The sequence below is a fragment of the Ascaphus truei genome, chromosome 5 (genome assembly GCF_040206685.1).
Source record: "Ascaphus truei isolate aAscTru1 chromosome 5, aAscTru1.hap1, whole genome shotgun sequence".
In the NCBI taxonomy this organism is placed as follows: Eukaryota; Metazoa; Chordata; class Amphibia; order Anura; family Ascaphidae; genus Ascaphus; species Ascaphus truei.
Window position 1 is genome coordinate 236,682,056 of NC_134487.1, and position 21,880 is coordinate 236,703,935.

A 21,880-nucleotide genomic window follows, 5' to 3' on the forward strand; every position below is an offset into this window, starting at 1 on the left:
GAATGAAATAGGCTGCTCATATTGCCTTTGTTACAAACTACAAAATAATAATAAGGTTAAAAATAAAATATTAAAAAAGAGATATAAATTTACCAACACCTAATTGGTGATAATAAATTATAAATTAAGTGTTTAAACAATATCAAACATACATCAAGAACAAAGCAGCCAGCACTAAAAAGTCCAAAAAACACAGATAACACAAAAGAAAGTGCTTAGGTGCTATAAACCATAAAAATACAACCAATATAAAAACTAAATAAAACATGTAACAATACACAATGTATACAGGGCAGCCAGGAACAATAGCAGAACAACACCAGAGAAAACACAAAGAACATATACAGACGAGCGCCCCAAAAAAGTCCAATAAGTCCCAAATAGAGTCCAAACAGATGGAGGGGAGAGAATCCAAATGGTCCAATCACTGAAAGATCTCCAATCCGGGGGTCCATGACATAGGGACAGAAACAAAAGAAAATAATAGTGTCATACGTAATATTAAACTTGAACAAACAACATAAAACACTTAACAAGCGACATACATTAAACAAACAAGCTGAAAGAAAAATAACTATTTATTAAAACAAATGGAGCCTGCTGCATCGGGTTACCAAGGGGTTAAAACCCAAAACCCTACTTACAGCAGGACTGGAATAACATGCGTGTGTGACCAAGTGAGGCAGACGCCAGCAGCAGTAAGGGTCCTCGCGGGCCCCCCGATGTGTGGTATATGTCCCTCTAACTTCGGAGCACTCTCCAAAATGGACGCCAAGTAAGGGAAATCCACACACGCATGCATGCAGAACAGCCTCTCTCATGATATCTCGATGACGCTGCTTCCTGATTCACTTGTATTGTATGTTTTTATCTATATAGTGCCATATATGTACATAGCGCTTCACAGTAGTAATACATATCATATAAATAACAAATAATATAAATAACAGATCATGGGAATAAGTGTTTCAGACATACTGTAAAAGTAACATTAAGGAAGGAGTCCCTGCTCCGAGGAGCTTACAATCTAATTGGTAGGTAGGGAGAACATACAGAGACAGTAGGAGGGAATTCTAGTAAGTGCGTCTGCAGGGGGCCAAGCTTTATGTATCATGTGTCCATGATTATCCAGTGCTATTCATATGCTTCTTTAAGCAGATGTGTCTTAAGGTTAGTCTTAAAGGTGGATAGCAAGAGGGCTAGTCGGGTATTGAGGGGAAGGGCATTCCAGAGGTGTGGGGCAGAAAGTGAGAAAGGTTTAAGGCGGGAGAGAGCTTTAGATACAAAGGGGGTAGAAAGAAGACATCCTTGAGCAGAACGCAAGAGTCGGGATGGTGCTTAGCGAGAAATTAGGGCTGAGATGTAATGAGGGGCAGAAGAATGTAAAGCTTTAAAGTGAGCAGGAGAATTGAGTGTGAGATACGGGATTTAATCGGAAGCCAGGAGAAGGATTTCAGGAGGGGAGATGCGGAGACAGATTTAGGAAAGAGTAGAGTGATTCTGGCAGCAGCGTTTAGGATAGATTGTAGGGGAGACAGGTGAGAGGCAGGAAGGCCGGACAGCAGGAGGTTTGAGTAATCGAGACATGAGAGAATGAGGGCCTGAGTCAGAGTTTTAGCAGTTGAGTAACAGAGGAAAGGGCGTATATTTGTGATATTGCGGAGGAAAAAGCGACAAGTTTTAGAAACGTTTTGAATATGAGAGGAGAATGAGAGAGAGGAATCAAGTGTAATCCCTAGGCAGCGTGCTTGGGCTACTGGGTAAATGATCGTATTTCCAATAGCAATGTGGAAGGAGGTAGTAGGGCCAGGTTTAGGAGGAAGTATAAGGAGCTCTGTTTTTGCCATGTTAAGTTTCAGTCGGCGGATGGCCATCCAGGATGATATTCCAGAGAGGCATTCAGAAACTTTGGTCTGTATAGCAGGTGTAAGGTCAGGGGTTGAAAGGTAAATTTGTGTGTCGTCAGCATACAGGTGATATTTAAACCCAAAAGATGTGATTAGGTCACCTAGAGAGAGTGTGTAAAGAGAAAAGAGAAGGAGTTCCAGGACAGGTCCCACTTGACTGACACGTTCTCACAACCAGTGTTTCTCCAAGGCGCCATGACCTCTGACCCTACGCGTTTCGTGACTGACGTCCCTTCCTCAGGGGTTGGTTCAGTGAGGGTGAAGTCCCATTATATATACACCTCACTCATCACTGATTGGATAGAGATAACTAATTCCAATAAGTTTAAAATTCAGCTCTAACAATACAAAACAATACAAAACAATACAAACTCAGATTAAAACAACCATGTACACAAGGACAGACTTACAAACATAATAAAAATGAAGATGAATTGACTGTAAAGACACATCTAAGACTGCATACATAGCAGTAACATAATATAACATAATAATAATATGAATGTGATATTTCTAATATACAGAGGGATACATATACAGTATCATGTAGAAAGAGAGGAATCCTGCTTGCAGAGCTTACAATCTAAGTGTATCTATTTATCTCTTGCAGGATCACTGCTATTACCAGGGACACGTGAAGAATGACAGCGGATCACTAGTCAGCATTAGTACGTGCAGGGGGTTAAGGTAAGAGGGAGGACAAATACTTGGACATGAACTGGAGTACTTTTAATAAAATAATTCTACGAACAGGCCCCTCTGGCAGTGAAGAGGTTAATTAGACGTCTCTCTCCCTCTCACTTTTCCCCTTGCTCTGTCTTTCCCTTTGACTCTCTTTCCATCTTTCTCTCTTTTGCTGAAGGAAGGGAGAGCTTGATCCAGATTGGCCAAGCTGCTGTCATTCATTTAGTGTAGATTGAGTTAATTGCATCTAATGACAGCAGTGATGTGAGCTCCTGTTTTTGCCCCTGCTGCTGTGTTTATGAACAACTAACTCCACTTAATTACTCTGTAGAACAAGGGCTCATTACTGCTGCTGTTTTATTGTGTAACTTCACACTATGTAAAACAGCACCTCCCTTACTGACATCAGTGCACAAACGTATCTATCTTGATAAATTAGTGGTTTGCACCTACAGTACAGATAACGTATTGCAAAATCAGTGACGGAGTTCAAACTAATGAGTCTAAGGCAGGAGTACGCAGTTTTTTTGTTGCGACCCCCGTGTGCCGGCTCCAGAGCTCACGCCCCCTCTCCCCTGTGACCTGGCGTCAAATGACGCCGTGGGTCACGTGATATGACGTCACGTGACCTTGCAGCATCATTTGAAACACATTTCCATGATGACGCGTCACGTCACATGACCCTGCTGCGCCATTTGATGCTGCGTTGTTATGGCAATGTGACCAGAAGCCGGCTGAATCCCGGTAAATTGAGGTTGCAGAGACCTCGCGTGGTCCACTGGCATTTCCCTTGGCCTCTGCAACCGCTCGTGCCCCCCCCCAGAAAAATCCTGCGCCTCCAGTTTGTGGTCTAAGGGACCTATTCTAGTAGGTTTGATAACTTTGCTGCCATCTCGAACAATGTAGCATGTTCCCACCGAAACGCTTTGTCATTTGTGTAATCGTGGTGTGCAGAAAGAATCTGAAACCATCTCAAACCGAGAGATAGGAAAATGCAAATACCGCTCGGCGTGGCAGCAATGTGATCTCAGCTTTTTTCTAAGTTCTCCCCCTGCGATCTTCTCACAATCTGAGCTGCATAGAGAGCTGTATCTCCCTGCACAGCTTTCACAGGTGATTGCAGTGTTTTTATTAAACTTTGAATACTAGTGTACGGGAGCAGTGAACCGCAATTATTTCAGGTCCGGAGACCCCCTGTTTCCCGAGTTACAGGCCCCGCTATGGGGTGCCGGTATCTCCTATGCATTTAAATGTCCCGCGTCACATGACACCCCGTGTCACCAGCACCCCATACCGGGGGTCTGTAATTCGGGAAGCAGTGCGGTTCAGCCTTGGAGACCCCCTGCTCCCGGACAATAGTATTCAAATAAAAACAGCTTCATTACTTTAGCAGCCAGCCACTAAGGCTATACTGTATGAAGGGGTTAAACCTGCATATCTTGTTTATTGGGGGGTAGGGGCATGAAGGGAGTAGTTTCCCCCGGGTGGGTGTTTAGGCCTGCCAGGAAGGTTGCGTGAGGAGTTAACCCCTTCATTACCATAGCATTGGAACAGCCCTTATTGGGCGAACCGCTCACGTGACCGGCACTCCGCTCCCCTCAGCGCGCAAATTTAAATTGGATTATCGGCGACGCTTCCGCACGCCTACGGACACATGCGCAAGCCCCTGCTAAAGCCGCTCTCATTGCGGCTGCAGGGGCTCACTGCCAAGCGTCAGTGTGGGTCAGCAAATAAGCGCCAAGAAGCAGGGTCTGCTCCCTTCTTGGTTAATTCCATAAGTGCGGCCACCAGAGAAGACATTTTTGGATAAACCTATAGTAATAGTTTGAGAATTTCAGGAAGCGTTGTACTGCTTTCAAGGTGGTAGGTTGTGGCCAATCTCGGATAGCTTTGACCTTGGCGGGATCCATGGTGAGGCCGGTATCAGAAATGATGTAGCCTAGAAAAATGGTGGATGTTTGATGAAAATGACATTTCTCCATTTTAGCAAAAAGTCTGTTCAGGCGTAAGCGAAGGAGCACCTGTTTCATGTGAGAGATGTGTTAATGTCTGGATTTAGAGAAAATTAAAATGTCATTAAGATAAACGATTACAAAAGAGTTGAGGAGATCTCTGAAAACTTAGGCCTGGGACATGTTGCAGGGAGCAGCGCTGGACAGCGCTGACGCTCATGCTCTCCTGCTCAAACAGGAGATTTTTATTGGCCCTGCATGAGCATCAGCGAGCGCGCTTGTGTGCCGGGTGGGAGGCATTCGGGAGGCGGGCCTGGAGGCGGATTGGGAGGCGGGGCTAGCGCGCCACATCACAGCGCCGACGTCACGGACTGTCATTGGCTTCTGGCAGTCACGTGACCAACTTGCCTGTCCCCTGCATTTCCACACGCCTCTGCACGCCTGCGGAAGCGTGCGGAAGCGCCGTCTAAAGCCGCGCTGATAGGGATAATGTTTCCCCTCAGCGCGGCTCAGCACGGTCTTTTTGACCATGTCCGAGGCCTTAATTTATGAAATCCTGAAACACAGCTGGGGCATTGCACAGACCAAAAGACATGACCAAGAACTCATAATGTCCATCTCTGGTGTTGAAAGCCGTCTTGCATTCATCACCCTGGCGGAACCTGACAAGATTATAGGCACCTCGTAAATCTAAGTTAGAACAGATACTAGCTCCTTGTAATCAATGAAACTGTTCAGAAATGAGGGGCAAGGAGTAGCGGTTTTTGATGGTAATTATGTTAAGGGACCGGTAGTCTATGCAAGGGCATAATATCCCGTCCTTCTTCTTCACAAAGAAAAACCCTGCGCCCGCAGGAGAGGTACATTTGCAAATTAACCCCTTTTGTAAATTCGCCGCAATATACTCCTTCGTTGCCTTGGTCTCAGGCATAGACAATGGATAGGAAGTCCATATGGGGGGTGTAGTGCCTGGAAGCAGGTCGATGGGCCAATAGAACAGCCGGGGAGGGGGAAGAATCTCCGATCTGACCTTATCGAAGACGTCCCGAAACTCAGCGCACTCATCTGGCAATTGTACCCTTTCCTTCTCCTTGGACATGATGGTACCCCCGATGCTACTTGCTTCCAAAATGCAGTTCATATGGCAAAAGGGGTTCCATTGAATGGGTTCCTTGTTAAGCCAATCTACCCGAGGGTTGTGAATCTGTAACCAGGGTAGTTCGAGGATCACGCTGATGGAAGGAGTATGGATAACATTGAATTGGATCTTTTTCAGATGTGTGTCTTGCACCTTGAGTTGAAGCACATTTGTCTCCAAAGAGATGAACACCAGCTGCAGAGGTCTTCCGTCAATGGCTTCAAGAGCGATGGGCTTCTTTCTGCACCTGGTCGTAACCAGATGGCGTTCTGCGAAAGCTTGATCTATGAAGTTTCCTCCGGCACCTGAATCGATGAAAGCAAGCGTAGATGCTTGAAACCCCTCCCCATAGAGTGAAATAGGGACAAGGATGCGTGTCAGTAGAAATAGGGGAGAGAAAAAGCGTGACTCCCCCAGGACTCATGGGAACTTTGCGTTTCCCAACTTTTGGGGACAAAAAAAAAGCAAAATGTCCAGAAACACTGCAGTAAAGACATAGGCCAGCGTTTTTGCGGTGTCATTTCTCTGATTTGGAAAGGCTAATACCCCCTAATTGCACAGGTTCGGACATATCCGGGGTTGAAACCTCAGTGGAGCTCACCTGACCGGGACTGATCCGGGCTGGGATGGTACGATGGTGAACCTTCTCTGAACGTCTCTCCAGGAGGCGACGAGCCACCTTGATACAGACAGCAATTAGCTCCTCCAAATCGGTGGGGCGATCGTAGGCTGCCAACTCATCCTTAATGGTTTCTGATAAACCTTGCCAAAAGGCTGCGGCCAAGGCTACGTCATTCCAGTCAGTCTCGGCAGCAATAGTTCTAAACTCAAGAGCGTATTTGGCGACTGAACAACTGCATTGGGAAACATGAAAAAGTGAAGAAGAAGCACATACCTTAAGACCGGGTGTACCAAACACTTTCCGCAATTCCCGTGCAAAGGCTCCGATATCCTGTGTGAGGTCAGATCTTCGCTTCCAGATGGGAGAGGCCCAGGCAAGAGAGTCATCTACAAGGAGAAAAAAAATGTACGCAACCTTGGCGCGGGGTGCAGTAAAGTGTAAAGGATTCATTTCAAATTGTATAAAGCATTGATTCAAAACCCCCCGACATTCATGAGGGTCTCCCCCATAATTGTTGGGGGTAGGTAACCGAGGTTCCTGAGAGAAAGGCAAAGCTGGATGTCACGGTGGACTGACCTGATCAACAATTTTATATTTTGGGGATCTAGATTGAGCACACAAGTTGAGCAAAATAAACTGACATTTATTTCCTTAATAGACAAACACATGACAACCTTAGAATATACTTGACAAAACACTTACTGAGGGAGAGAACGGGATAAAATATCCAGAGATGAAACAAAGCACCGGAATATTGTCTTTTAAAATGTAGTCCTGTTACAAGGGGCGCAAATTGCCAGCCCAATATATCCTGGAATAGTGCAAAGTTCATTCTGGTCTGTTGGGGTTCGTTAGATAACCCCTAGCACTAACGAATTCCTGAAGCAGAGTTCTGTCCTTGGTTCCGATTAAATTAACTTGTTGCATTCTGGAATCGTTGCTGCTGCTCTTATCTGCTCTTAGAAGCGAGGTGGAAATTCAATCACATGGTAAAAAGAAAGACAACGGAGATAGCTCGGGGTGGCATGTATATAGGGTCTGATATCATATCTCCAACATACCCACCCAATCCCCTTCGTGGGAATTTCACACTCACCAATCCCCAACTTGCCCACAGTTTGCAGAGTGGGCACTAAAGGGATTTCCGGTTGGTACAGTGCCTGTGCTAACCTGACACCTAGGCTGCTTACAATATGTGTACTCCCATTTTCCCAGGCGTCTCCCAGGCTGGGAGTTGGTCTCAAGGTGTGAACTAGACCAGATGGCTAACAGGATCTCCTATTCAGCGAGCATCCTGGCTAATTCACACCTGCTGGCTCTGGGGGCTTTCATTTGCAAAACTCCCCTAGACTCATAGGCACTGCCTCAACATGGGGTCTATGAAGTCTGCATGAGAAAGTGCCCCCAGCTCATGGGCGTTAAAACATTTCGTCACTGGGTGCATTACAAAGGCAAGTAGAAAAAAATGTATCCTGCCTATACTTTTAAAACTGCAACCAGAAAGGCACTTTATTAAAAGTATGTGTTTTACTTATCCTACAATTATATTTCTAATACGTGTGTGCTTGGGGTGTTACTCTGGAACTGCACAACAAATTTCAGGGTGCTAACCCATTCCATTCCCGAGTTAGGGGCTTCTCCTTGAGTTGGCAATGCTGGGCTATGGGCTTCTCACGTCAATTGACTTGCGGTTAACCGCGTTCCCGCGTCATTTGACCGAGTTCCCACGTCAATTGACCGAGTTCCAATGCCACTTTCCTGCCGCCTTTCAAGTTACGCTACTAACCGGGACTATATACATTGTAACCGGTACCCGCTTGAGACTGAAACCGTAACCCTTTGATTCAATTGACCTCGCGGTTGCGAGTTCAAGCCTCAGTAATGGATACCTATGTTACACAACGGAACAAAGAGACAGCTCCACGCTTCTCCAATTAGCTTGCGGCTTGGGTCGCGCAGCGGCATCTTGTGTCCAAACACTAGTAATGCAGGTATACAATGCAATACATTACCGTAGGCCTGTACAATTCTGCAAAACGGGGACAATAAGGTACAGAGAGGAAAATAGTACAGGTATATTGCATATAAAATTAACCCCTTCATTCCCAATACGAAATAGGGTTAACTAGCCGAGCCTACTTCCTTTATTAATGCAATGATTAACCCCATTTTCGTTACACTGGAGTAGTGGGAATATCAGAAACAACAGGCACAAAAGGAGAATGCGATTCCTGTAAAGCATTAGAAAGGGTGCGAAAGTCCTCCTGAAGGGAGAGCATGGTTTGCTCGCTACCCACAATTTTTTCCTCTACGGTAGTCGGGTAGCTTGCGTGTGTGCGCAGGACTCTTCCTACCTCAGCGGGGTCGAAGTTTGTGTGGCTGAGCATACTGTAACTCGTAGCTTACCACAACAGAAGCTCGACCGCGGTGCTGAGGTAGGGAATTGGTTAACACCGAACCACAGCCACGCGGGAGCGCCTAGGATGTGGAGTAGTCATTCAAGTCAGGTCAGGAGTACAGATAGGAGAATAATCAAAGTACTTTCCAGGTTCAGGAGTGGAGAGTTGCGAATCGTCAGAGTGCGTAGCCAAGTTCGGGATTGGAGAGTAGCGGATTGTCGGGGTACTTAGCCAGGTTCAGGATTGGAGAATATCGGATCGTTTAGTACTTAGCCAAGGTCAGGACTGAAGACAGGAGAATGGCCGTACGAAGCCGTATCTGGAGAGGAGAAGTGTGGAATCCAAGAGACAAGCAGGGTCAGGCAACAAGAGCTTAATCAGCAAGGCAAGGCAAGGTCTGGAGCTAGAATGCAGCAAGGCACGGCGTCACACTAGACTATGCTCAGCAAAGAATGAGAGCAGACAGAAGGTATATAAAGGCAGGGCCTCCAATAGCCAGCCAGGGCGGAACCAGGAAGTACGCACCGATAGGCTGCTGGTGCACACAAGTGTGCCCTATGATGCAGCCTAATCGGGGATCGGGGCGGAACTGCTCGCTTGTCATCCAGCGCATGTCATGGAGGTCAGGGGGCGGAGCTTGGAACGCACGTCACTCGCGCGCCGATTCTGAGAGCCCTTGGGACAAGAGGGGGCGGGATCAATCACGCGCCGACCCACGCCTGTCACAGGTTAGGGGGCGGAGTAGAGAGTGCGCGTCACTCACACACCGGTCCTGTCCATCACTAGAGCGGGGGTGGGCTTGGACTGCTCGTCAGCAGGGAGGCTGGCCAAGCGCACTCGTTGTGCATCAGAGCAGGAGGCGGGGTCCGAATCCGCGGACTGGGGACCAGACCACGCAAGCTTTGCGCGGTCGCGCACTGGGACCACGAGACCACGCATCCTGGGTGACCATCACGGAATTCTTGTTGGGGTAAGGAGACGGTCTGCGATTGCCAGGATGGCGAATCCTCACATCCCTTTTTGGAGTCTTTCAGCGAGCCCAATATATCCAACAATGTCCAATTGAATCTTTCAGGAAGAGCATCTCCCTCAGGGTGGTAGGGAGTGATTCTAGACTTTTGAACGTTTTGCAACTTGAGCAACTCTTTGATAAGCTTACTTTCAAAGTCTCTTCCATGATCAGAGTGCATTTGGTTTGGCAGTCCGTAGTGCATTAAATTTTTCTCCCACAGCACTTTGGCCACAGTGATAGCTTTTTGGTCTTTCGTAGGAAACGCTTGGGCGTAGCGATCTGTCACTACCAACACATTGCCAATGCCTTTCGAATCTGGTTCGATGCACAAAAAGTCCATACAGACAAAGTCCATGGGGCCAGAGCTTTTGAGATGGCCCATTGGAGCAGCACGGGTGGGCAGCATCTTTCTCTGAATGCACCATAGACATTTCCTACAATGTTGCTCTACTGCCTCTCTCATTTTAGGCCAGGAGAATCAATCTCTCACTAATCCAAAGGTCTTATCCACCCCCAGGTGTCCATGATAATCGTGCAGGGATCGTAAGACGAGGTGTTGCAGATGCCGGGGCAGAAACAGTTGTCGTCGGTCAGGGTGATTGTGATATTGAACGACCTGATAGAGAAGGCCGTGATCCATTTTGAATTTGTCCCATTCTATCATGAGGAGGGTGACCGTATCAGTGGGAGCCTGTTTAACCATAGAGGGGTCGTTTTTGTGGATGGCCTCTTGGACGGTGTTAGCCGCTGGATCACTTATCTGTGCTAGTACCAATTCTCTCCAAGTGAAGATGACATTTTGAGTGATGCCCATGCCGTCGGGGTGGCAGTAGGCATCAGGAAGCAACCGAGGTCGGCACCCTAAAGAATCTGCTACTCGCAACTCGGAGAACGCCACTCTGTCGTTTACAATGGCTGCAGTGGAACACATAGTCCTAGTCCGGGGATTTCTTCCCAGGGGTCATCATCGGATGTCTCACACAATCCCGGTCATCTAGATAGGGAGTTGGCTCCTATGTTCAGAGGTCCGTGCTTATACTTCAGAGTGAACTGATAGTTGGATAGGGCGGCCAACCATCTATGACCTGTCGCATCCAATTTGGCGGTTGTTTGAATATAGGACCTGACTTCAAAAGAGACCCCCATATAAATAGTCGTGCAGCTTTTCTTCGACAGCCCATTTGAGGGCAAGAAACTTCAACGTATGCACTGGATAGTTCCTTTCACTAGGAGTCAAACTTCTACTCGCATATGCCACTGGCCACAGTCCAGTTGGATACTTCTGATGTAGTACGGCTCCCAATCCGTTGAAGCAGGCATCCACATGTAGGACGTAAGGCTTCTCTGGATCAGCATAGGCAAAAACGGGGCCTCTGTCAGACTTTTCTTCAGCCCTTTGAAGGCCTCTTTACAGGCCCATGCTTCGTGAAGGTAAGATTGAATCACAGATCTCACTATGTCCGCATTCGTGCCCAATATGATGGGTGCACTGGGATGCTCCCGCGACTTGGGGCAGACCAAGGCTTCCACCTCCATGGGGTGCGACCGGTTAGTGTTCAGCTGCAAGATGTTCACCTTAACCGCCACTATCCCATCTATGGGGTAGTCGTCTTTACTCAGACCCCACAACTTCATCTTTTCCACTGACTGCAAGGGAAGATGACTGATGTGTTGATCGTAAAATGGCCGGTAGATGATAGTCACCTGAGACCAGGTGTCCAGTAGAGCTGAGTAATAGACTCCTTCCACAACGACTCTTATCACGGTGGGTCCTACCCGGCTGTAGGCATCTAAAGGCGGCTTATCTTCCGTGATAACCTCAGATTCTTCTCCACCCTCCTCGGGCATTGCCGGAAAAGTAGTGTGCATTTCTTGAACTTGAACCGTGAGAGACTTGGCACTTGTGAAGGAATTTTGACGTTTTGGGCAATCCCTAGCGATATGGCCCGCTTGACCACAGTGGTAGCAACGCTGTTCGCTGTTTTCGTCTTGGGCTGCCGGGTGACTGAGGCACTGGCCAAGGACTCACAGTGGCAGGAGCTTCCTGTGTCGTAGTAGCCCCCATGGCCTTTAGTCTGGTTACCTCCTTGGCCTCTTCCTTGCAAGAGTCTTTGGTCTTCTTGAGATTGTGTAACCTAGTGTAGGCCTCATGAACCTTCACTTCATCCAGCAGGTCTTCTAAAGTGGGGGGTTCCCCTTTCAACAGAGAGTGTCTGATCATGACTACAATATGATGGGTGGGTATGTCTCCCCGCAGAAATTGAGTGCATCGATACTCATTCACTGCTGAGACGTTAATGACTTGACTGGAGCGTAGATCCCACAAGACCAAGTGGATTCGCTGAATAAAATCAGATAGGTCTTCTCCCTCTTTTTGGCGGAGATTGTAGTATTTAGTCCACAGTTCACTCACGTCATCTTCTCTTCCATAGGCCCAAATAAGGGAATCCATCATCTGTTGAGCTGTAAACTCCACATGCTGGTCATTGCACATCTTTATTGTGGTGGAAGCGGGAGGCCTTAGACATTCCTTTATTCTTTGTCTCTTTACAGAATCAGGACAGGTCCATTCTTCCAGAACCTGTGAAGTATATTCTTTCCAGACTTCGAACTTCTCCTCGCTGGTAGGAGTAGGTTTGACCCCTGAAAATATCTTTAGTTTGCGATAAGGCGGTGGGGGTGGGGATTCAAATTTGGACCCACCAATTGCAGTATGGCCTTAGCTAGCAGTGGTATATCTTCCATTCAATTGGAAAAGAGGCTATCTATGCTTAACCGTGGATTGGAACATGTGAGGGCACTGGTGTTGTCCCCACAGAAACTCTCAGGAGGGGAGGGAGACAGTCGCGTAGTGACCCTTGTAAAGTCCATGTGAGAACAGCTGGGCTCTGTTTTTATAGGCATTTCGGGGTAGATAACGGGACAACAGGAACCTTTAGCTTCTTGAACCAACACACTGGACGGCCCTTCCTCTTCTGTTATGTCTCGCCCTACACTCACTACCATGGAGCACCACACTCCGTCAGCATCTTTGCGGTGATCCATGACTTTTACCTCGCCCTGTATGTGGGTATGCTGCTTTAGGGCATTACGGATCTCGTAAGAGAGGGCATCAACGGGTACTCGCTCCACAGCGAGCGCTCGGAGAGGCGGTACTTACATCTCCAAGGCCCAGTCATACACCTCCTGGCGCGAAGGTGAGGATACTATTGAGAAGGACATCATTTATACTGATTCTGGCACCCCAAGTCTAAATCTCAGCAGCGCCTCCAAATGTAGCTCTGTTTCCCCCAGAACACAGGAAGCTACCAGTGCTGCCCTTATACCTGTTGGCTCCAGGAGTCTGAGCTTCTGCCGCAGAGAGCCTGGGGTATACACTTACTATGGTGCAGCGCCTCCACCTGTAAGGAATCCCAGCAGAGCGGAAGCAGCCCTTCACAGGACATAATAAATTGAACACACACAGAAATAAAAATAGAGAAACCTTTACTGTATGTAGATATATGATGTGACTTATACTCTAATAACTTTAGTGATAGATCCACAACTACCCTACGCCTCGCAGGGCTTTCCCCAAACCTTAACTCCCAGCATCGTGTATCCCACACCGTGTCCACAGTGATGCGTAGTCCCTTGGCCACTTAGCCCAACAGTGTCCCCAAAGAACCCACCCTTATATGCGTGATCAGCACCTGTGTTATACCGGTTTGTTGGTGCACTTTATAGACTGTACCTGCCGGGCACCCGGTCCGCAGAAGCTTCAAAAAAGATCCCGCCAATCCACGCTCTTCCGCGACTTCCGTCAGGGGTGATCCCACCTGGGCTATGTCTCTCTCTCTCGTGTGTGAGGCCTGGTCCCAGAATTCTCCTCAGGGATGGCAGTGTCCGCTGTGTCCCTAACTATCCTGCAGAACTAAGGGGATCTGTTCCCTATTCTAGGGCATGTCCCTGGAGCAACCACAAACTATTTAATAACTTATGGCCTATCTGGGGCCTAGGGGGTATGCTGGCCTAGTGCAGAGGCTACTTGCTTCTCTGCATGGACCTTCTTTCCCCTATCCCTGCCTGGCACACTCTGCCTAGCGTGGTCTCAGTGACTCATATCCCTATCCTGTCTGCAGGGATATCTTCAGCCCTATTGTCTCCCTAGCATCAGGTGATCACTCCTAAGGTACCTGGGACTTGTAGTCCCTGCCAATAGCCTTTCCTGATTGACTGCCCTTCGCGAGCTTTTCACCTCGCATGCGCGACTATCTGAAGAGCCCATCGCAATTCTTATGACCACCGCGCATGCGCAAACATCTCGGCCCAATGGAGGCACTCTGTAATACTACTACAGGGAGCCCCAGTGACGCGGCCGCCCCCGCAGCTCTCCTACCCTCAGCGGAGGTAAGGGGAAAGCCGGGGATATAGGGAAACCGGATGATGAAGGGGACGACGACTCCGGAGGACAAAGGAGGGGCGCCGGAGGACCTAGCTACATATACATACATACACACACACACACACACACACACACACACACACACACACACACACACATATATACATATACAGTGGTCGACAAATCACCCAAAAATCTAGTGCCGAACCAAAAAATCTACTCGCCACCTAACCCGACCCCTAACCCGCCCTTAGCCCTGCCCACAGCCCCGCCCCAACCCACCATTAGCCCCGCCCACAGCCTTGCTTTTTAAAAAAAGAAATTGAATAAATTCCCAGTAAGAACAACATTCGTTTTTGACACAACAGTTTATTTATTGTATTACATTTATACTTTACTACAATTAGTCCTTGTTACATAATTGTGTGTGTGAGTAAATGTCGTGTGGGTGCGAGAGAGAGCGAGTGTGGGTGCGAGAGAGAGAGAGTGGGTGCAAGAGAGAGTGTGGGTGCGAGAGAGAGAGTGTGGGTGCGAGAGAGAGAGTGAGAGAGAGTGTGGGTGCGAGAGAGAGAGAGAGAGAGAGAGAGTGTGGGTGCGAGAGAGAGAGAGAGTGTGGGTGCGAGAGAGAGAGTGAGAGTGTGGGTGCGAGAGAGAGAGTGTGGGTGCGAGAGAGAGAGAGAGTGTGGGTGCGAGAGAGAGTGTGGGTGCAAGAGAGAGAGTGTGGGTGCGAGAGAGAGAGAGTGTGGGTGCGAGAGAAAGAGAGTGTGGGTGCGAGAGAGAGAGAGTGTGGGTGCGAGAGAGAGAGTGTGGGTGCGAGAGAGAGAGTGTGGGTGCGAGAGAGAGAGAGTGTGGGTGCGAGAGAGAGAGAGTGTGGGTGTGAGAGAGAGAGAGTGTGGGTGCGAGAGAGAGAGAGAGTGTGGGTGCGAGAGAGAGTGTGGGTGCAAGAGAGAGAGTGTGGGTGCGAGAGAGAGAGAGTGTGGGTGCGAGAGAAAGAGAGTGTGGGTGCGAGAGAGAGAGAGTGTGGGTGCGAGAGAGAGAGAGTGTGGGTGCGAGAGAGAGAGTGTGGGTGCGAGAGAGAGAGTGTGGGTGCGAGAGAGAGAGAGTGTGGGTGCGAGAGAGAGAGAGTGTGGGTGTGAGAGAGAGAGAGTGTGGGTGCGAGAGAGAGTGTGGGTGCGAGAGAGAGAGTGTGTGGGTGCGAGAGAGAGTGTGGGTGCGAGAGAGAGTGTGGGTGCGAGAGAGAGAGAGAGAGTGTGGGTGCGAAAGAGAGAGAGTGTGGGTGCGAGAGAGAGAGTGTGGGTGCGAGAGAGAGCAAGAGAGAGAGGGTGCGACAGACAGAGACAGGGAGAGAGGGTGTGACAGAGACAGGGAGAGGGTGACAGGGAGAGGGTGACAGAGACAGGGAGAGGGTGACTGAGACAGGGAGAGGGTGACAGAGACAGGGTGACAGGGTGGGGGGTCAGGCAGCCGGGTGGGGTGGTCGGGCTGCCGGGCGGGGGGGTCGGGCAGCCGGGCGGGGGGTCGGGCAGCAAGGCGGAGGGGTCAGGCGGTCGGGCAGCTGGGCGGTCAGGCAGCCGGTCAGGGGGTCGGGCAGCCGGGCGGGAGGATGCGTAGCCAGGCGGGAGGTCGGGCAGCCGGGCAGGAGGATGTGAAGCTGGGGCGGGAGGTGCGGGTGGGGGCCAGGCTACTATCGGTGCCTCAGCAGAGGCTGCCTCCTCAGCTCCTTGGCGCGTTATGACGTCACGAGCGTCATGTTGGCATGGCAACGCGGCGTCTGACGTTGCACGGTCATTGCAATTGGAGTATAGGAAAATATTCCCGTAGAAGCGCAGGCTCATATAGCGTGAGCGGGAAAATTGCGTGCGCTGCTTGGGCGGCCATGAGGAGGTCGCCACACGGGGTCAAATCCAGTCGCCCGGGGCGTGCGGGCAACTGGATTTGTCGAACACTATATATATATATATATATCTCAAGTGTGCATATAGCCTAAAGTGAGTAGATGGATCACTATGCAGCCTCAATGCTGGTTAATCACAATTTAACCCAATGTATTCATAGAAAACAATGCATTTGGCGCAATGAGATAAATATATTAATAAATAATGGTCAATAGGTTATATATGAGGAAAGGGCATCAAAACTCAAAGATATCAATAATAACTATAATGGAGGTAGGAAACTGCTCAAAAGCACACATAAATAAAAGAAAAAATCTGTCACAGTTCACATGCAGTGATTCCTTTTCATTCCTGTTACAGAAAAAATAGTCCCATAAAAAGTCTCTTATATACTGTAGAGTGCAGAAAAAATCTAAACACCTGAGAGTGTGACACACCCAAAAAATAAACTAACTAGACTATATCCTCACACAAAGGAATCAATAATACCACTGTCTTTTCAACGTAGCAATTTCAAATGACTCAAAGATCCTCCCTATCTACCAGATCTCTGCAATAGGTGTAGGAGGAAACTTCTATTGTTGAAAACATGAAAATGTCTGTTAGAGCATAATTACCGGGCTTGATAGGTGACCTTGGCGTTTACTGGAACCCTCCGGGTCGTTGGCACTCCAATGATGTTCCGGTGATCTATATGTCGACCCACGGTTCCCTTGGTACATGGAAGCTTTCGAGCTCTCTGTCACGTGATCGCCCGTCTGGTTTTTCTCCCGGCAATATCTTGCGTACGATAGCTGATATAAAAAAAAGCCTCCTGTAACATGTATTGCATCTCCATGCATGGCTGTTACAGGCGATCGTGCATTAAGAATATACATTTTAATAATAGTGCACATGAGCAGGGGGTCTCCGGAGCTGAACCGCATTTGTTTCAGGTCCGGGACCCCCTACTTCATGAGATACAGGCCCCGTTATGGGGTGCCGGTATCCCCTGCACTTTTAAAGCTTCCGCGTCACGTGACCGGGGCATTTAAATTCTGAAGGGGATAACGGCACCCCGTAATGGGGCCTGTATCTCCTGAAATAGGGGGTCCCACGAGGATGAAACCAGTGCAGTTCAGCTCTGGAGACCCCCTGCTCATCTACACTACTGTTAAAACACACACAACAATAAACAATAATTCATTACCATAGCGAATAGCCGCTATGGTAATGAAGCTGCATTAAAGTACATTATAATAATAGTGTGCGGAAGCAGGGGGTCCCTGAGCTGAACCGCATTGATTTCTGGCTCAGAGACTCCCTGCTTCCCGAGTTACAGGCCCCGGTATGGGGCATCGGATGCCAGTGTCGCCGCCATCTTTATAGCGTCCAAGACATGACGTGGACGCTATAAAGATGGCGGAGACCATGGCACCGATGCCCCAAACTGAGGCCTGTAACATGGGAAGCAGTGGGTCTCTGAGCCAGAAATCAATGCGGTTCAGCTCAGGGGACCCCCTGTTCCCGCAGACTATTAATAAAAATACATTAAAGCAGCTTCATTACCGTGTCGGCTATCCGCTAAGGCAATGAAAGGGTTAAGGCACAATAGCATGTTTATTGGGGACAATTGCCCCCAATAAACATTGCAATACACAACACACATCCCCCTCCCCCTGCCCCCTAACACATACAATACAGTAATGGGCAAAATTACTATTATCCATATGGATAATAATGCATTTGCCCATTTAAAATACATGAATCACAATAAATACATACAGTATTGCACTTACCTTTTCCAGGCACCCAGGATGAAGGCTGTCTTCATCCTCATCCTGCCCATGTCCCCCTCGGGTGCTACAAAACATACAAAAGAATAAAAAGAGCCAATGTAATGTCCCCTAACCCCTTAATCACCTTAGCGGTCATTAACCGCTATAGTCATTAAGGAGTTAACCCACCCTCACCCAGGGATTAACCCACCCTCACCCACCACTCGGGAGGCCTTAACACCCTCCCCCACTTCCCACCCCGTGAGGCCTAACCACCCTCACCCACTACCCAACACTAGGCCTAGCCACCCTGGCTTGGGGACAATACCCCCTTCCCCCACCTCCGCTACCCACAATAAACATGACTATATTGAATAAACAATACATAACCCACCCCCTGTACCCCCCCATAAATACATGATTTATTCTTTTACATACAGGGTTAATAATCCAGGCCCACGGGAGTCCCCGGTGGTCCTGGCGGGTGTCCGCAGGAAGCCACAGTGTCCCAGAGGTGGGTGCCCACAGGGTCTGGAGGCCTACGGGTGGTCCCCGTCAGGCACCGTGGTCCTCCAGGTGGTCTCCGCGGGTCACTGTGGGCCCCAAATGTGGTCTCCATGGATGGGCCCGTGGGTGTCTGGGGGGCCTGGGTCAGTCCCACAGGTGTCTAAGGGTCCTCGGGTGGTTCCCACGGGGGTCTGGAGGCTCTCGAGTGGTCCCTATGGGTCACAGCTGTGGGGCCCCTGGTTCTTCCCCGTAGGTGTCCCCCATGGGTCCGCAGCCTTGTACCTGTGGGTGTCCAGGGAGTCCTCAGGTGGTCTCCAGAGGTCCCTGCAGACCTAAGGAACCAACCCTGTATGTAAAACAAATAAACCTGTCCTATACATTTAAAGAAATAAATACCCTCCCCCCCTCAACACCACCACCACCACCACCAAACACACATACAGTACAGTAATGGGCAAAATAACTATTATCCAGATATGGATTATAGATTATTTGTCCATTATTAACCACATTAACCTGCATAATAAAATAAATAGAGTTCTACTTACCTCAACAATATGAATCCCCTCCGCCTGCACGTTCCCGCTGACCTCCGTTCCATAAAAATACATTGCAAATACATTCTGGTGTCAATTAACCCCTTATTCACCTTATCGGTTAATAACCACAAAGGTAATTAAGGGGTTAAGCCACCCTGCCCCGATACCCACCCTTCACCCATTCATTTGTACAGTCGCTTTATCATGCAAATGATAACACATCACAGCCATATTACAAAAAATAGCACATAGCAAAATAACAAGATTCTTATCATCAAAGAAAACATAGCACCTATTCAAATCAATATCTATCAAATGGCAATAAAAACATTGCATTTGACAATGTGTACATGATGCAAATAATCTGTTTCATCGTGTACACTATGCCAAGCAATGCTCCAAATTAAATAAACTATTCCAAACAATCATTAAATAAAAACAAAGCAAGTAAACCGCAATAAATTGCCATCAATCAATTAATCCAATCTAACATCATTTACAATCCAATCAAAATCAATCACACTATTCACTATTCAAATCCTAAATCCAAACCATTCAGAAAAATATTCTATTTCAAAGTACTTTAAAAAATAAGCCACTTAAATATACTATTGCAACCACCCTAAAATATTACCTCGATTTAAATACAGTTTACATTACACCCACATTTGTACAACAAGCAGCAAATTAAATTTAAAAGCCATCAAAACAAGCCAAAGAAACATTTGCAAAACAAGCTTTTATTATCGTGTATGTATGTCCATCTAGACATATACATACATACATACAGGTCAATAAATGAGCATAAAAAACAATTTAATAACATTTCAAATAAACATACAATACAAGCTGTTATTATTCCTGTATGTATGTATATCCGTAGGGACATACATAAATACATGGGCATTAAATGGATATCCAAAAAAAATCGCTGACATAAAAAATAAAAATCAAAACCTGTAAAAGAAAAAAAATATTTATTTATTTTGTTTACTTACCATTAGATGACCCACTCACCGAATCCCGGGGAACCGCATACTCTCGATCAAACAATCCAACAACAATCCACAGGTAACCATAAAATAAAAAAACATTACAATCCAAGTGTGTCTTCTTTCTTCTATTTGTAAGCCATACCAGGAGTGTTCATCTGTGTTCTTCTGTCTTCTTCCGGGGTCTTCTTAGCTTGTTATTCCACGCCCTGGTCTTCTTCTTCTTACGGAGGTCCTCCCTCCTCGGCGTCTGGCTTAAAAATTAGATGACATAGGCTTTTATAGGCCTATGATGTCATATAGTTCCCACGGCCCTGATTGGGCCATGAAAACCATGTGATTTTAAAAAATAATGGATGACGTCATTGAAAGGAAATGACGCCAGCCAATCAGAATGGCTGTGCTTCATTTGCCTTTAAGATGACGTCATCAAAAGCAATATTGCCGCCATCACATGGTACGGTAGCCAATCAGACCGTGGGGACTAAATCCCAACTCTGATTGGCTGAAGTAGACCATGTGACAGAGGCTTGGGGGAGAACGGATGTGACGTCATCCAAAGTCTGTCACATGGTACTTCAGCCAATCAGATTGGAGATTTCGTTCCCACACTCTGATTGGCTCCCATACCATGTGAGGGCGGTCATCTTGCTTTTGATGACGTCATCTTAAAGGCAAATGAAGCACAGCAATTCTGATTGGCTGGCGTCATTTCCTTTCAATGACGTCATCAATTTATTTAATTTTTTTTCCAAATCACATGGTTTTCACGGCCCAATCAGGGCCATGGGAACCATATAACGAAAATGTGACGTCATAGGCCTATATAAGCCTTTGTCGTCTCATTTTTCAGACAGACGCCTAGGAGGGAGGACTTCCAGAAGAAGAAGACCAGGGCGTGGCAGAAGAAGCAAGGAAGACCCCGGAAGAAGACGAAGAAGACAGAACACAGATGAAGACCCCCAGTATGGATTACAAATAGAAGAAATATGACACAGACACTTTTGGATTGTAATGGTTTTTTATTTTATGGTTACCTGTGGATTGTTGTTGGATTGTTTGATCGAGAGTATGCGGTTCTCCGGGATTCGATGAGTGGGTCATCTAATGGTAAGTAAACAAAAGAAATGTATTTTTTTTTTTACTTTTACAGGTTTTTATTTGTTATGTCAGCGATTTTTTTGGGATATCCATTTAATGCCCATGTATTTATGTATGTCCATACAGATATACATACAGGAATAATAACAGCTTTTATTGTATGTTTATTCTAAATTTTATTAAATAGTTTTTTATGCTCATTTATTGACCTGTATGTATGTATACTGTATATGTCTAAATTGACATACATATAGGGATAATAAAAGATTGTTTTGCAAATGTTTCTTTGGCTTGTTTTGATGGCTTTTAAATTTAATTTGGTGCTTGTAGTACAAATGTGGGTGTAATGTAAATTTTATTTAAGTCAAGGTAATATTTTAGGGTGGTTGCAATAGTATATTTAAGTGGTTTATTTTTGGAAGTTTGATGGTGGTTACTTTGAAATATAATATTTTTCTGAATGGTTTGGATTTAGGATTTGAATAGTGAATATTGTAATTGATTTTGATTGGATTGTAATTGATTTTAGATAGGATTAATTGATTGATGATAATTTATTTCGGTTTACTTGCTTTGTTTTTATTTAATGATTGTTTGCAATAGTTTATTTGATTTGGAGCATTGCTTACATTGTGTACATGATGCACAGATTATTTGCATCATGTACATATTGTCAAATGCAATGTTTTTATTGCCATTTGAAAGATATTGATTTGGATAGGTGCTTTTTTTTCTTTGATGATGAGAATCTTGTTATTTTGCTATGTGCTATTTTTTGTAATATTGCTGTGATGTGTTTTCATTTGGAGATGTGAGATTTTTATTGGTGCATGTACATCCTTAACCATTTCTTTGTATATTGGTTAAATATATATATATATATTTATTTATTTATTAAGGTTATGGTGGGTAAAAAAAGTGACTAAAACCCTCCACAGTAAAGCATAAAGCAACTGTAAATATTCCTGTATATTCATTTGCATGTCTTAGA

The 21,880-nt window shown here is 46.7% G+C and overlaps 1 protein-coding gene across 5 annotated transcripts in view; it reads left to right on the top strand.

Moving 5' to 3' along the window:
• The window catches only part of LOC142495794 (zinc metalloproteinase-disintegrin-like VMP-III), a 240,258-nt gene that overhangs the window by 45,565 nt on the left and 172,813 nt on the right, over nt 1-21,880 (top strand). For all 5 annotated transcript variants that reach the window (XR_012801815.1, XM_075601762.1, XM_075601761.1 and 2 more), the window contains one exon: nt 2,518-2,594. Coding sequence is in view for 4 of the 5 variants with exons in the window: in XM_075601762.1 (XP_075457877.1) it covers nt 2,518-2,594 (77 nt within the window). In the remaining variant the exon portion in view is untranslated. The remainder of the gene's footprint in view (nt 1-2,517; nt 2,595-21,880) is intronic.